Source organism: Corvus moneduloides, chromosome Z, assembly GCF_009650955.1.
Source record: "Corvus moneduloides isolate bCorMon1 chromosome Z, bCorMon1.pri, whole genome shotgun sequence".
Classification (NCBI taxonomy): Eukaryota; Metazoa; Chordata; class Aves; order Passeriformes; family Corvidae; genus Corvus; species Corvus moneduloides.
Genome location: NC_045511.1, coordinates 38,052,870 through 38,069,771, shown reverse-complemented (window position 1 = coordinate 38,069,771; position 16,902 = coordinate 38,052,870). Strand labels below are relative to the sequence as shown.

Genomic DNA, 16,902 nt, shown 5'->3' with positions numbered 1-16,902 from the left:
TCACATGTATTCACCTTAGTTAGCAGAAGTCTCACACATGGGACTTGATTTCCTCATATATTACTCTCAGCTTTTCAAATTCATATCATAGCATCACAGACTAACCCAGGTTGTAATGGACCTTGAAGGTTCATCTAGTCTGTTCTTTCATGGGAAGGAGCTTAGATGAAGATATCTAACACCCATTGGCGCTTGTTTTGGCCATGTTGCTCCTTGTGAAGAGAGAGACTCTGTGGTCTTTGTAGATGCCCTTCAAGTGCTGAAATAGTGCGATAAGGTTCTCTTTCCCCTTCCATGAAAAGGCCTAGCTCCTCTGTCTTTCCTCACAGGGGAGGTTCTGCAGCCCTTTGTTCATTTCTGTGTCTTCCTTGAACTGTGAGACCAGAAGGAGACACGATGCTTCAGGTACTGCCTGACAAGCTCTGTTCAGAGTGTGGTGATCCCAGTCTGTCTTTGCCAGCAATGCAGCTGCAGCTGCAGCCCAGGATCTGATTTGCCTTTTGCTGCAGTGTCAAATCAGTGACTTGTGTTCAAGTGATTGTCCCCTGAACTTCCATGTCCCTTTCAGCAAGGCTGCTCCCCAGACACACAGGTCACAGCCTGCGCTGGGCCCTTTGGTTGTGTCATCCCAGGTGCAGGACTTTGCACTTGTCTCTGCTGCACCTTGCACTGCTCTTGCCAGCCCCACCCTTTCAGCCTGTCCAGGTTTCTGAGATGGCTCTCCCTTTGGATGTGTCCACCTCACCACCTAGCTAACCTGAGGGTGAGGGTGCTTTCTATCCCATCATCCAGGATATTTGTGAAGATGTTGAACAGTGTGGGACCGAACATCATTTCTTGGGGAATTCCACTAGTGACAGACTGCCAGCCTTAGTGAAAACCATTGATCACCACTCTCTGAGCATGGCCCGTGTGTCAGTTTTGTACCCATCTTGCAGACCACCTATCCAGTTTGTATGTTGCCAGTTTGTCCAGGAGAAGGTTCTGGGAAAGTGTGGTCAGTGTCCTGCAGAGCTCCAGGCAAACAACATCCACTTCTCTCCCCACGTCAACAGAAGTTGTTATTTTATTGTAGAAGGTGATTAGGGTCATAAGTATTTTTTCTGTTACTCAATTAAAAAATTTGCTGAAAAAATACTTGTCTTTTAGATAGCTGTTTTGAATAATACTTTGTTAACATTAAGACAGTGGAAGTTTTTATGGGTTTGGTAAAACTAGTCAGTCTTTGGAACTTGAGGGCTTAATATGGATTTTTTGTTGGAATTTAGAATTAAAGGATTCTGGTGACTTGCAGCTTGGCCAATTTTGGTAAAAAATGCTAATTAATCTTTAGAATAGAAATTTTTGTACTTTACCGAGAATCAGTAAGAAATGCCTATTCTAATTTTTAAATAATTTATAGGTTTGATGAAGTTCTAAAAATTGCTTTGTGTGTATTTCTTTGCTATTTATATGTTTATAATATGACTGCCTCTACAAAAGTAAGCTGTAGATGTTCATTATGTGTTCCTTGCCAAAGTACAGCACATTTGGTAATAGGAATTTATTGATCTTGATGCAAAAGATTATTCTGACTCAGTATTGATAGAATAAATGAAAACTTCTGGGATTTTTCTGTAAAATTTCTGAAAAGGGGAAAATATTTTTGTAATTTTTTGTAGCAAAAATTAGTGTAAGTTTTAATCAGCGTGGTGGTCATAGTTATGAGTTTATCTGTGTGATGGTTATTGTATGAGTTAATTGATACAGATAGTGTGATGTATCTGCAGCAGTTAGTGTCAGTAGAAGAAACAGAACTAATGTGTCTTGGGAAGAAAAATGACAAAGAATAATCCAGAAATCCTCAGCAAACATGCTGTCTATTGTATGTAGACAAAAACGGAGACCCTAAGTGTACAAGATTGTTCTGCAGCTAATCAGGACACAAAAATCTATGTCCTTAGAAATATGCTCTTACAGTTAATATCCAGTTAATCTTTAGTTGGGAGTTAGCACAACAAAGATTGTTGCTTGTTTCAGTCAGTGAGACCAGGTAACCAGACCAACATTACTCACAGTAGCAGACATTTCTAGAAAGGGTGTGAAATGGATAGACAAGCAAATGTTAAGCCTGTGTCTCAGATAAGATAGTGGAGATAAACTCTAGGGCAGCAGGAAAAGGTAGGAATTCTGAAGGAAGCTGTTGAAATGTGTAATGTAATTTGTATCCAGATGCCAGTGAGTTTGACCTAAGGAGGCTGTATCAAAGTAAATGTTAAATGGAGCTATGGTGTTTATAACTTTATCTCCTTGTGGTCATTAAGGACTTGGCAACTTTTATAAGAGTTATGGTGCTAGCTTTCATGTTCCTGCCTAATCTTAACTCTGATAATAAAACACAAAGTGACATTGTTTTAGAGCAGAAATATACTGGATTAAGCCACCCTTAGAAAAAAAAAGTGTAGCAAAGGATGTGGTTTCTTTACGTATGTAGTCAATGAAAGGACTTAGAGTCCACTTCTTTGACAGAAAGACTTATGTAAGGTGCTAAAGTGTTAATACTTCAGCAAAATCTCATCCATTTCTACATGTTATCATTTTGTCAGGACTTACCTGGAGCATGATCTTCCAAGCATAAGTGCTTTGGGCAATGCTGGGTGCTTTGCCTGTCAAGGCATAGTAGAACCACATCACTTAAACTGAAATTTCAAACCAAGGAGAGGCTGTGCACTATAGAGAAGACAGGCTAGCAGGTGAAAACATGAAGCTGATTTCTGTTTAGATAAGAATCTATTTGGGCAGATAATTTATTGTGAAGGTATATGACTCAGTGTTTAGTAAGGATTTGATTTACCCCTCATTTCTTCCAGCTAAAGCTCTAAATATCCTGTAAAAGTACTATAAAGTAAGGTTAGCCTAATGTGGTACGATTGAATGTCTAGCATGATAAGCCTGAATTTACATCTATTGGGTATTTTTCTTAATAATAATCAAAAAAATTAGTTGAAGTTTCTGGGGAATTTTAGTAACAACAACAGAAAAAATCCCACTTGGAATTTTTACATTGTAAAACTACATTGTAAAATTACATTGTAATTGCACCTAAAATATTTGTGTTAATGTTATGCTAATATGTATAGAATATTATTTTCATGGCCAAGTTTAAATAGGACTTCTCTGAGTAAATATTTTTGTATTCTTATTAGTTCTCTTTACATATATTTTGAGCACTTATTTTTTTGATGCATATCTGTTACAAAAACAAGGTGTGACTAGTCTCTTTAGTTATGAGTGCTACTCAGACATGTAGTAATGAGTGCTTCAAAGTGCTGCACATGTGTGAACAGAGTGAGAATGCAAATGAGCTGGTCCTATGGAAATTAATTCTGTCATTCTGATATCTAAAGAATATCCTTGTCTTAGTGTAGTTGTGCACATTTCTGATATCACAATTAAGTATTGTTTTGTTTCGTTTTGTATTGTCAGATGGCATGAAGAAACCTGTGGTCATATGGAATATCCCTGCCGTTTCCAAAATCCTGCTGCCAGGTTGCAGGCAGTCATTCCTTATAGAGTCTTTGCTCCCTGGTGCCTTATGGAAAGCTGCGAAGAATATTTGCTTCAGCTAATTCCTCAGTGTCTCTCAGCTGCTTACGCCACACTGGGTACCCACCCCTTTTCCAGGCTTGATGTTCTGATAGTTCCTTCCAACTTTTCCAGCCTGGGAATGGCTAGGTAAAGAAACTTCTTAGTATCCAATCTGCTGTATTTTGCTAGGCTCCTTTTTATCAGCTAGTTAACAGTGTCAAGTTGCTGTCAATATGAAGTTGCTGTGCTGTTTTTTTTAAACAAAACTTAAAACTCTTGTTCTGACTTCATGTGAGTAGGTTTGTTTGCATCCTTTGTGACCTTTAATTTTAGTTTTAACAGGGCTTAGGGAAGGAAAATGCAAGCCTATTAGAAATATGGATCTGAATTTCTACATTTGCCAAACTGAATTTCTTTTATTGGTTCTATTGATCTAAATACTTGATGTCATTGTCTTGTTTTCTTTTGGCACTGATTTTAGCCTTATATTTTGACAGAACAGGAGCATTTTAAAATCCAAATCTAGAGTTACTTCATAAGCCTTTCCAATGTATGAGTTTCTAGTCAAACACTTACCTTTAGAAGCTGAAGGCAGACTGTAAGGATTATATTGTCAAGTTTTCATGGAATTGTAAGGGTTCTCAAGCTTGTCCATGTCCCTCTGAATGGCATCTGTTCCCTCCAGCAATTTGACTGTAGCACTTAGATTGGTGTCGTCAGCAAACTGGCTGTGTGTGCCTGTCCCACCTGTCCCACTGTGTGTCACTTAAAATGATGTTGAACTGTTACTGACCCCTGAGGACACCGCTCATCACTGCTCTCCACTTGGACAATGAGCATTCACTGCAACCCTTTTGAGTTGCAGTGAATATCCACTGAGTGGTCCTTACAGTTTAGAGACAAAGGTGTTGTGCAGGACAGTGTCCAATGCTTTGCATTCTGGTAGATGACATCAGTTTCTTTTCCCTTGTCCACCATTGTTGTAACCCCATCTTAGAAGGGCACCAAACTTCTCAGGTGTGATTTGTCATTAGTGTAGCCATGTTGGCTCTCACCAATCTGCTCTCTATCTTTGATGTGCCTTCTTATAGTTTCCAAAAGGATCTGCTCCATGCTTTTGCTGGACCTTGAATTGAGGCTGACTGGCCTGTACTTCCTGAGGTCATCCTTCTATATCTTTCTAAAAATGGGGGGTGTGTTTCTTTTTTCCCAGTCAATGGATCTTCACTGATGCCAGCAAGGTCATGGCCCTGCAGGCTGTGTTTATTCCCCGTGCTGCATGCATTAGCATAGAGGCTTTTAAGCTGGGCCCTTGAGGAAACTTACCGGCTTGCTGACTTACTGGCTGGAATTCCTTTGTGCTGCTGTTCAGGTGCCCTTGTGCTGACCTGTTACCTCTCCTCAGGCTCTGGGCATCATAGGAGTGGAGTGGATTGAGGTTCCCCTTTCCCAGCACCTTTAGTGTAAAGCTCTCTTCACCAGCCTGGCAAGCTTATGACTGAAGATGCTCTTACCCTTCTCTGACAGATGGACCCCATCAGCAGGCCAGGTTTCTCAAAGCTAGTCTCATGGTCCAAGTTGCTGAGCTCCTGGTGTGGCCCCAGTCCTACAACCTTTAGCTGATTTGACAGATTTGACTGGCCCTTCCAAGCTGTAGATTTTTGTTTTTTCTACAACCTTCCTCTTGCAGTCTTCTTTTGGGTTAAAAGTAGAAAATTATGCTGGCACATTAATGATACTGTATAGTTTTTAGTGTAAGTATACTTGCTTTTTTATTCCATGAAGCTCTAGAAAATTTAGACATTTAGCATTCAGTCACCCTCCTCTGCCATATATGGCCTGTTGCTTTGTAGATACTTTTTACTGGTTACTGAGTTTTCAATGATAGTTCTTCACTCAATGAAAGCATTGCTTTGTGCATTCAATGTTGCTTTGTGCACCTACCACAAATTATATTCTCTGGTTCTTTGCCTGCTGGTTTGATTTGGAGTGAGGTGTGATACTGTGTACCATATTCTTGAAGCCATATGAAATTTGTAGAGCTGCTCAGCAGTTCTATTACTTCAAAGGCATGGTACTAAAGGGTTGGCACAGGGCCTTGCTATAATTGCGGAAGAAACTGGCCATTTGACTTAGCTGTGAGACAAGAGCAGTGGAACCGTGAAAGGCAAGACACACAAATAGTACAAAATGAAAGAGAAAGCAGATAGTGATGTCTGGGCCAAAATTACAGCACACAGTAGGAGAAGTCTTCAAGATTCAGTTGTTGATATGCTATTGCTCTTTGGAAAATTGCCAGTGCCTTCCCTGCATGTACATTTCCCAGAATTTAGAGGGAAAAGATAACCTGCAGGAAGCCTGTTGCAAAGCCATCTGTCATTATCTGAGTCCAGACTGCCTGTTCAGAATACTATAATTGTGTTTTCTTTGTGAAGGAGGTGAGAAAAATCTGAGCTTTTATTCCCCTATGCTTCATCTAACCACTGTCAATTCCAAGCAATCCATATCATTTACGATAAGGATAAAAGAAGGAGCATGCATGCTTCCTGATGCCTGTCACTTAACAGTGCATCAAGCCAAACACATTCCAATTTTTCAAAATTTAACTAATTTAAGAACTAATTTAAGGTGTTTAAATGTCAAGCTGTATTTGGACGGGAGATTATTAAGTGACTCAATAGCTTGTTTATTCCTGTTTTATGTTATTTTTCAAATAGAAGTTTCTATGTATATAGCAAGCTACTTGAAATGGTTGATTCCTGTGCATGCAGTGATAATTACCTAAATTGCTTAAGCTAACAATAAGCTGTGTGCAAAACCATGTCCAAACCCACATGAAGAAAAAAAAAGTTAGTTGTTACCTTGGGTTAAAAAGGTTGCTGTTGTATTTATTTTTTATCTTCTAGTCTATCTGTAGCTGTACAAACATAATACAGCATTCCAGCACATAGGAGCTGTTGTTACGAGAACTCTAATTGGACTCCTGTCTACCAGGGAAGGAAGCAGACATACATTTTAGTCATTATCTAAAGTATTAGGGCTTTACAGCATTTTGCACTTTTCTTTGTTTCTCTGTTGATTACACTTACTGTGCTTTTCACGTCTCAAAATACTTATTTTTATTTTGGAGGGATGTTTCCCCAACATCTTAGATTGGTAGGAAGTTATAATAGTTCCTGCGCAGAGTATAAAACACAGTTAGGTGTTTTAAATTGTATTTCAGTGGCAGCTACTGTGGGTCAGCTGCATTTCTCTTGAAGTCTGACAGATGCTTTACGAGAAAAACTAATAAACACAAATAAAATGAATATGCTTTCAGCTACAGTCTAAGTGATTCTGTATAGCTTCTCCTAAATTCTTGTTAGTAAAAGAACAATGTGGCCTACACAACTTTGTGATACTGTGTACACACTGTACAGAAATTATGTTGGACTGTACAGAAATTAAATTTATAGTTGTGGACCAAATTTAAATAGCTTAAAAGCCTGAGATTCAGTGCTTTCTCTAGAATGTTTAGGATCTTGTGAACATGTAACAGCAGTTAATTGTATAATTTTAAGTTCCTTCACTAGCAGAAGAGAGCGAACTGGAGCAAAAGGAGGGAAGTGTATCAGACTGCAAGGCCCTAAAGTTTCTAGTTAGGTTGCTCATGGAAGAGACCCCTGACTGCACACTACACTGAAAGGTGCACATGACTCATGTACTCAGAGAACTAAGAAGTTAAAATCAGGAGATTAAAAGTAGCACTATGTTTTGATGCTGCTCATATGCTACTCCCTGAGGAGTTATCGACCCCATTGGCATTTAAATATCAGAGGTATTTCACAGTTGCAAATGCTCTCATGTGAGGCAGCAGTTAGTCATGTGAACAAACCTGAATGCAACATTTCAGATGAAAAGTAGGGTCTGTGTATTCGCTGGTTGGTTGGGCTCTTCAAATCAGTTCACTCCCAATCCAGTTTTGTTGATCACATTTGAAAAGGTAGTGTTTTGATGTCTCCTCCCACTGACCTACCACTCAATTTCCTTTTGTCAGAACCTGAAAAGCCTCCAAATTCCTTGCTCTTTTTCATTCCCTGAGGAAAAACATACTTTCAAATATAGAAACTCTAACTTTTGGTGCCACCTGAGCCTGTGCTTGAGACTATGACTTCTCTTGCAGTATTTAACGGCATAGGTTTTTTCACAGTTACACCAATCTCTTGTGTTTCTGTGATGTTAGAAACTGCTTAGCAGCTTTTTATTTCTTCAGAGCAAATGTGCTGATGTTTATTTTACTCCCCTGAGAACTGTAAGTCTTTGCATTCAGTTGAAATTATTTTTGAAACAATGGTATTTAAAGGTTTTTTGTTGCCAGCACACATTGTTTAAATAACGTAAGATTACTGCTTTTTCTGTTTGAATTAATGTATTTCAGATGTACTAGTTTTGTAGTAAATGCTAGCACAAGGAAACATTCATGGACTATGTGTAAATAACCTTTCTAGGCACATCACATGTTGCCAGGATCTAGAAGAGTATGATGAGGAAAATGTCCTTTGGTGTATACCATGCTCCTAGTTTTTCCTTAAACTCATAGTACTAGTAACTACTGTGGCATAGATGGACATCTGGTCTAACCCAGTTTATCTGTACTTACAATTTTGACATCAAAACTAGTGGAACCAAAGAACTTCTAAGCAACGTTCTGACATTTTCAAAACAGGATCCTAATGTTAGGTTATTTGAATTCTGTTTAGGCTCTAAAATTAGTGGCCTTATTTTCAACTATGCTGGACACCCTTGAAACCCAAATGCTGTTTGATGGCGAGGATGTTTGGAATATTTATAAATCAGGTCAACTTCTACAGCTGACTAAATATGGATTTAGCAACCCAGCTTTCAATTCCTATTTATAAAGATCTTACTCACTTTCCTCCTGTCATGTTAAAACATTTTTTGGTACATACACCTATCTTCTTTGAAGAAAGAATATCCATTTCTTCAAAATATGGTATATCAGCAGAACTCTTGAGTCTTTCCAGTCTATGTCACCAAGGTTGTTAACTTCTTAAATTGAAAAGGGAGATGGCTCAAGCAGCCTCTTTGATCAGTGCATCTGTAGCCACCATTTGTCTGTTCTGTATGTCTGCAGTGTTACGATGACAACTGATAAGACCATAGAAAATCAGCCAGGACTACTGGAAAACATTCAAATGTCAAAGTTAAATGTAAAACCTTTAATATTGTTCAGTCTTGCAGAACTGTGTGTTACTATTTGATACAACTGTAGAAGCCTTTTCTGAGTCAATACAAATGTAGATACACTTTTTTGCACAACATTTTCAGTTGTGTTAATTTGACAAAATACTCACAAGAGTAATCCTTAAACATTTAGCTTATTTTTTACATATCACTACACTAGTTGGTTATCCACACAGAAATAACCATGTTATTTTAAAGCAAATTAAAAAAAAAAAATTAAAGCAAAAGGTAAAAATATGGTGAAAGAAAAATTGAGTCTTAGCTGTGATAACAGTAATAACAGTATGTGGCTGTACAACAGGTGCCATTTTAACAGAGAAGCCAGATGTGTGTTCTGCAGTATCAGGGGAATTTCTTTTGCATTTCTGATATTTTTCCATAGAGCTTTCTCAGTGCTGTTGTGAGTCAATATTTACCGTTTGTAAGAGGCTTCTGTTATGGGATAGTATCACAAGAAGATAACATTTCAGTCTGACATTACTGGCCAAAATTAATACAAAAAGGAATGTTTTAGAACATGTCAAGTTACTTATGCTTCAAATATGCAGCTTTACATTGTTGCCATCTGTAATTTTATGAAATGAATAGAGAATACTGTTTTAGGAGTTTAAAAATCACTTGCTTCTTTTGCTGTATGGCACATGAATTCTTAAAAGGGCGTTTGGTTGTTGAAACTGGAGAGGTTAGTCAGGTTCTTTTGATGCTACTGTAGAATAGTAACTGCTTTTAAATGCTTTTAGTAACTGTTTCTAAATTCTAGGATTTAAAATTTTTAAAGTCTAGGATTAAAATTATGACAGAGCCTGTTAACATCATTTATAGTTAAGGGTGCCTAAGCATTTCGAATATAGACTTGTGTTCCAGTTTGGGCAAATTTAGAAATATATCCTCTGAGAGAAGGCACAACCACCCCTCCCCCACCAGGTTCGGGAAAAAATAAATTTTCCTCGAAGGAAAGTGAAGAAGATAAAACTATTTATTTAACAAACACATGGGAAGGAAAACAATGTTAGATGGTAAAATCTTTCGCGGTAGAGGAAAAAACCTGGGAAAGTGTTCGAGTCCTCCCTTTGGTCTCCTCGGAGCTGGGGCTTGGGTCGGGGCCAGGCCCTCTGTGCCCGGTGGAAAGTCCTCCCGATGTGCTCTGATGTTACAGCAATCAGGCAGTCCAGTAGAAAAGGGGAAAAATCCGGAATTCCAGAGAAGGAAATCCAAAGTCCAACTCTCAGTCTCTCTCCAGAGAACAAGAAGAAAAAAACTGGCCAAAAACTGACTGGAAAAAAAACAAGCCGGGTGCTTCCTCCCTCCCCTGCCCCAGCTAGGGAAAAAAAAAAACCTGCTATCTTTTTGTAACCTTGAACGAGCTGCAAACTGCTTTGAGAAAGTTTTGCTCAGTTTTTTCCTTCCCCCTTTCAGGCTCAGTTTAGAGGCATAGAAAGGCACAAAAATTAATTTCTGGGCATAGGCAGCGATATGGGATACACATCATAAGGTCACCCCAAGACATTCCACCCCTTATCCCATATTGTTGGCTCAATGCCCAAACTAAGATATTCCAATTTTACACACACATTAATACATATATATATATATATATATATATACAGCTATATATGAACAGTGACAGTGATAATCAGCAAGCAGGGGTATACTGGCATTTCACACTACAAGTGGTTGTCACACAACAATCAGATCTCCCTGTGGTACACAATGTGTTGTTCCATCTTTCTGCATTACCCACCATGTGCAACCAGGTCCCTGAGCAAAGACAACCCCACGGATGGGTTTGTCTGTACTCGAGGCAGAATTTATCCACACAGTCTTTCCTAATAGACCTCTGACATGCACTACTGGGACCTTATCTCCATCTGTTGTATGCAGGGATTCAGATTGGGCTGGACCAGCTCTATTGGTGGAACCTCGGGTGTTAACTAACCAGGTGGCTTTTGCTAGATTCTGTTCCCAATTTTTGAAAGTTCCCCCACCCAGTGCCTTCAAAGTGGTTTTCAACAATCCATTGCACCGTTCCACTTTGCCTGCAGCTGGTGCATGGTAAGGGATGTGGTACACCCACTCAATGCCATGTTCTCTAGCCCAGGTGTTAATAAGGCTATTCTTAAAATGAGTCCCATTGTCAGATTCAATTCTCTCAGGGGTGCCATGCCTCCAAAGGACTTGCTTTTCCAGGCCCAGGATGGTGTTCCGGGCAGTAGCATGAGGCACAGGGTAGGTCTCCAGCCATCCAGTGGTGGCTTCTACCATTGTGAGCACATAGCGCTTGCCTTGGCGGGTTTGAGGCAGTGTGATGTAATCAATCTGCCAGGCCTCCCCATACTTGTATTTGGACCATCGCCCACCATACCACAGAGGCTTCACCCGCTTGGCCTGCTTGATCGCAGCGCATGTCTCACAATCATGGATAACCTGGGAGATACTGTCCATGGTTAGATCCACCCCTCGGTCTCGTGCCCACTTATAGGTGGCATCTCTGCCCTGATGGCCTGAGGCATCATGGGCCCATCGAGCTAGAAACAACTCTCCCTTGTGTTTCCAGTCCAAGTCTACCTGTGACACTTCTATCTTTGCAGCCTGATCTACCTGCTTGTTGTTTTGGTGTTCTTCATTAGCCCTACTCTTGGGGACATGGGCATCTACGTGGCGGACTTTCACAACCAGCTTTCTTACTCGGGCAGCGATGTCTTTCCACTCTTCAGCAGCCCAGATTGGTTTTCCCCTACGCTGCCAATTAGCTTTTTCCCACTTTTCTAACCATCCCCACAGAGCATTGGCTACCATCCATGAATCAGTGTAGAGGTAGAGCTTTGGCCACTTCTCCCTTTCAGCAATGTCCAGGGCTAGTTGAACAGCTTTGAGTTCAGCGAGTTGGCTTGATCCCCCTTCTCCTTCAGTAGCTTCTGCAACCCGTCGTGTGGGACTCCATACGGCTGCTTTCCACTTTCGTTTCATCCCTACGATGCGACAAGAACCGTCGGTGAAAAGAGCGTAGCGTGTGTCTTCTGATGGCAGTTGGTTGTACGGTGGAGCTTCTTCAGCACGTGTCACTTGTTCTTCTTCATCAGTGAGACCAAAGTTTTCACCTTCAGGCCAGTTTGTAATTATTTCCAAAATCCCAGGGCGATTCAGTTTTCCGATACGGGCGCGCTGTGTGATGAGAGCAATCCATTTGCTCCATGTGGCATTGGTGGCATGGTGGGTAGAGGGAACCTCTGCTTTGAACATCCACCCTAGCACTGGTAGTCGGGGTGCCAGGAGGAGTTGTGCCTCAGTGCCAATTACCTCTGAGACGGCTTGGATTCCTTCATAGGCTGCCAAGATTTCCTTCTCTGTTGGGGTGTAGTTGGCCTCAGACCCTCTGTAGCTTCGGCTCCAAAATCCCAGTGGTCGACCTCGAGTCTCACCGGACACCTTCTGCCAAAGGCTCCAGGACAGGCCATGGCTCCCGGCTGCAGAGTAGAGCACGTTCTTCACTTCGGGTCCTGTCCTGACTGGGCCAAGGGCTACCGCATGAGCGATTTCCTGCTTGATCTGGGCAAAAGCTTGTTGCTGTTCAGGGCCCCAATGGAAATCGTTCTTCTTGCGGGTAACCAGGTAAAGAGGACTCACAATCTGGCTGTACTCAGGAATGTGCATCCTCCAGAAACCTATAGCGCCTAGGAAAGCTTGTGTTTCCTTCTTGTTGGTTGGTGGAGACATTGCTGTGATCTTATTGATGACCTCAGTGGGAATCTGACGCCGTCCATCTTGCCATTTCACTCCCAGGAACTGGATCTCTCGGGCAGGTCCCTTGACTTTGCTCTTCTTGATGGCGAAACCAGCTTCCAGGAGAATCCGGATAACTTTCTCTCCTTTCTCAAACACTTCTGTTGCGGTGTTCCCCCACACAATGATGTCATCAATGTACTGCAAATGTTCTGGAGCCTCACCTTTTTCTAGTGCAGTCTGGATCAGTCCATGGCAGATGGTGGGGCTATGCTTCCACCCCTGGGGCAGTCGGTTCCAGGTGTACTGCACGCCCCTCCAGGTGAAGGCAAACTGAGGCCTGCATTCTGCTGCCAGAGGAATGGAGAAGAATGCATTGGCAATGTCAATAGTGGCGTACCACTTCGCTGCTTTGGACTCCAGCTCGTACTGGAGCTCCAACATGTCTGGCACAGCAGCGCTCAGCGGTGGAGTCACTTCATTCAGGGCACGATAGTCCACAGTCAATCTCCATTCCCCGTCAGACTTGCGCACAGGCCAAATGGGGCTGTTGAAGGGTGAGTGGGTCTTGCTGACCACCCCTTGGCTCTCCAGCTCACGGATCATCTTGTGGATGGGAATCACAGCATCTCGAGTTGTCCGGTACTGTCGGCGATGCACTGTCGAGGTAGCAATTGGTACTCTTTGTTCTTCCACCTTCAGAAGGCCGACTGCAGACGGGTTCTCTGATAGCCCAGGCAAAGCGTTCAATTGCTTAATGCCCTCTGTCTCCACAGCAGCTATTCCAAAAGCCCACCTGAGTCCCTTTGGGTCTCTAAAATACCCGTTCCGGAGGAAGTCTATGCCCAAAATGCACGGGGCCTCTGGGCCAGTCACAATGAGATGTCTCTTCCACTCATTTCCAGTCAGGCTCACCTCGGCTTCCACCAAGGTCAAATCTTGTGATCCACCTGTTACACCAGAGATAGAAACAGATTCTACCCCCACATGCTGCGATGGAATTATTGTACACTGCGCACCAGTGTCAACCAAGGCATCATATTTTTGTGGTTCTGATGTACCAGGCCAACGAATCCACACAGTCCAAAAAACACGGTTTTCCCTGGCCTCTACCTGGCTAGAGGCAGGGCCCCTCTATGCCTGGTTATCCTTCTTTCCCTGGGCCTGCACCTTAGAGGTTCCTTCATGGGAATTGGACATGCCATCGTCTTTTCCATCATTTCCAGCAGTTTGGCTACAGGCAACTGGAGCTACTTCCTTTTTGGTAGATCCTCCTTTCTGAGACTTGCGCTCCTTCAATTCACTCACTCGTGCTGCCAGAGCAGACGTGGGTTGTCCACCCCACTTCCTCATGTTTTCCCCACTGTCACACAGGAAATTCCACAGCTCACTTCGTGGGATGTACCTTCTCTCTGGGGAACGTCCGCGGAGAAGGCACTCTTTAATCTCCTGGTGATTCTTCTTCATTTCATCTTCAATTTTCTGCATACGTGTTTCCACAGCTGTGATTCTTGCATGTGTTGGGCCATGCACAGAGTCTGCATATGCTCTGAGCTTCACTGCCATATCCCGCACGGTCTCATTCGCACCGTAGTCCGGTTTCATTATTGCTAAAGCAGAAGCATATTCTGGTGGCCCAAGATGTATGAGTTTTCGCCACATGTATGGAATAACTCTGGCCCGGTCTGGACTTCTCAATCCTGGGTCATTTGTGAAGACAACCTCTACCACCCCTAGTTCTCTCAGGCGCTGGATCCCTTGTTCTATGGTCTTCCACTGGGTTTGCTGCATGTAGAGATCATCTCCGCACATATATCTTTCAGCCACGCCTGTCAAAATCCGTCTCCAGAGACTGGTAGAGTTAGCCTCCCTTTTCATCTCTTGGTCGATCACTGGATCATGTGACAGGGATCCCAAATGCCTCGCTTCAGCACCGTCCAGCATCACATCATCACCTGCAGCATCCCAAATACGGACCATCCAACTTATTATGGATTCATCGGACCGTCGGGTGTAATCCTTTCTTAGGCTGTGAAGGTCCTTTATGGACATGGACTCAGTAATGGTTTCTGTGCCTGAGTCCGCTGGTGGTTTTGAGGTTCCTTCCCCTGTATCTTTTGAGGTTCCTTCCCCTGCATCATCATCATCTTTCACTGGGCGATCAGTTTTGGTTGTGTGCTTTTTCCTCGTGACAGGAGCCACTGTCAGTGGCTTAGACTCTCCATCTGTTTTGGGCTGGCTGTCTGGTTTATCTGCAGCCTGAGTGACTGGGGTATCTGCAGGCTTTGCTGATTTATCTTCCTGCCTCTCTACCTTTACTTGCTGCTGCAGTGTGCGATAGGCATATGCCAAAGCCCAACATATTGCAAGGAGCTTGTTCTCATTAGAATTGTCATTGTATTTCTCTTTCAGATATTTTCCCACCTCAGCTGGTTTCTGAATTTGTTCAGATGGGAAATCCCAAACTATCGGGTCAGAGAATTTCTTTAGGGTTTGGCCGATGTCCTCCCATTCCCCACACCACTCAAGATGTTCCACCTCTGGGTCAGGTGTCTCAGCAGTCACCCTGGAAATCTGAGCTCTCATTCTAGACAAGCTATGAATTACATGGAGGAAGATTACCAGATTAAATACCAGGAGGGTGGTCTCTTTAACATCAAGGGGATACTGAACATTCTCAAAAGATAACCTATCAAATTTAAAGGGAAGGGAAACCCCATCTCCTCCTCCTCTAACAATCTGGGTACAATTACTAATAAATTCCCAAAACAGGCTACTGAAGCTAGGACTGGGGTTAGGACGGAGAAACCACTTATCATACACACCTCGAACAGCTGCTTGTACCTCTATCAACTTCTTATAAATCATTATCACCGAGCACAGCAAAATAGAAATCCTGGTTCGTCTCCCTTCTCTGTAAAATTTACATACCAGGGACAAGATTGGAGCAAGTTGTGGATAGGTAAACAACCCTAGGGACCAAAAAAGCACTAGTACCTCAATGAAGCCTAAGGACCAGAAAGACATGAGTACATCGAGCCAGAGAGACATTATGAACTCAACCAGCATGGTGACTACTTTACTCCAACACAGAATAAGTAAATTCAACCCAAAATGTAATTAGCACAAGTTTTTTCACTTTCCTTCGAGCCACACGTTGGGCGCCACTAAATTTGTTCCAGTTTGGGCAAATTTAGAAATATATCCTCTGAGAGAAGGCACAACCACCCCTCCCCCACCAGGTTCGGGAAAAAATAAATTTTCCTCGAAGGAAAGTGAAGAAGATAAAACTATTTATTTAACAAACACATGGGAAGGAAAACAATGTTAGATGGTAAAATCTTTCGCGGTAGAGGAAAAAACCTGGGAAAGTGTTCGAGTCCTCCCTTTGGTCTCCTCGGAGCTGGGGCTTGGGCCGGGGCCAGGCCCTCTGTGCCCGGTGGAAAGTCCTCCCGATGTGCTCTGATGTTACAGCAATCAGGCAGTCCAGTAGAAAAGGGGAAAAATCCGGAATTCCAGAGAAGGAAATCCAAAGTCCAACTCTCAGTCTCTCTCCAGAGAACAAGAAGAAAAAAACTGGCCAAAAACTGACTGGAAAAAAAACAAGCCGGGTGCTTCCTCCCTCCCCTGCCCCAGCTAGGGAAAAAAAAAAACCTGCTATCTTTTTGTAACCTTGAACGAGCTGCAAACTGCTTTGAGAAAGTTTTGCTCAGTTTTTTCCTTCCCCCTTTCAGGCTCAGTTTAGAGGCATAGAAAGGCACAAAAATTAATTTCTGGGCATAGGCAGCGATATGGGATACACATCATAAGGTCACCCCAAGACAACTTGTATTTCAGTGGTTTATAACTGTAAAGACTTCTTCCCAGCTTAAAGCTGACATAAAGTGGTTTGGCTTAGGAAAAGTGGGTGTGCATATTGTACACGCATATGTGAGAGGCCAGCATGTTTCTATGCATATTGTATTTGTATACATATAAATATATATATATATGCGCTCATGCCTAACATATATCCATTGCCAGCCCTTTATATATGTGCATATATAGGTGTGTAGGTAATACTAATGATTTTATTTTTGTTTTATGAGTTGCATGGCATTTATAAAGTAAAAGTATAATTTTCCCTCAAAAGTGACCTGTTTATAGAGAGCTAGAATATGGAGAACTGGAAAAATTGTCATTATTGAACACTAGGTTGGAGATTTTGAAACTAATTTTCAGAATTCTTTTTCCCTGTGTCTTACTTTATCTCTAACCCTCAACTTTTTTCTCCTACCAGTAGAGATGTATGTTTGGAAATGACTTTTGTAGATGGGTAGCAATATAGTGCATCTACTGTTTAGTATTCTGTCAGTAGCATTAGATGGTTTC

General features: G+C 42.1%; 1 protein-coding gene across 11 annotated transcripts in view; it reads left to right on the top strand.

Moving 5' to 3' along the window:
- The window catches only part of AOPEP (aminopeptidase O (putative)), a 191,070-nt gene that overhangs the window by 23,052 nt on the left and 151,116 nt on the right, over nucleotides 1–16,902 (top strand). For all 11 annotated transcript variants that reach the window (XR_004237628.1, XM_032096936.1, XM_032096930.1 and 8 more), the window contains exon 5: nucleotides 3,466–3,714. Coding sequence is in view for 10 of the 11 variants with exons in the window: in XM_032096936.1 (XP_031952827.1) it covers nucleotides 3,466–3,714 (249 nt within the window). In the remaining variant the exon portion in view is untranslated. The remainder of the gene's footprint in view (nucleotides 1–3,465; nucleotides 3,715–16,902) is intronic.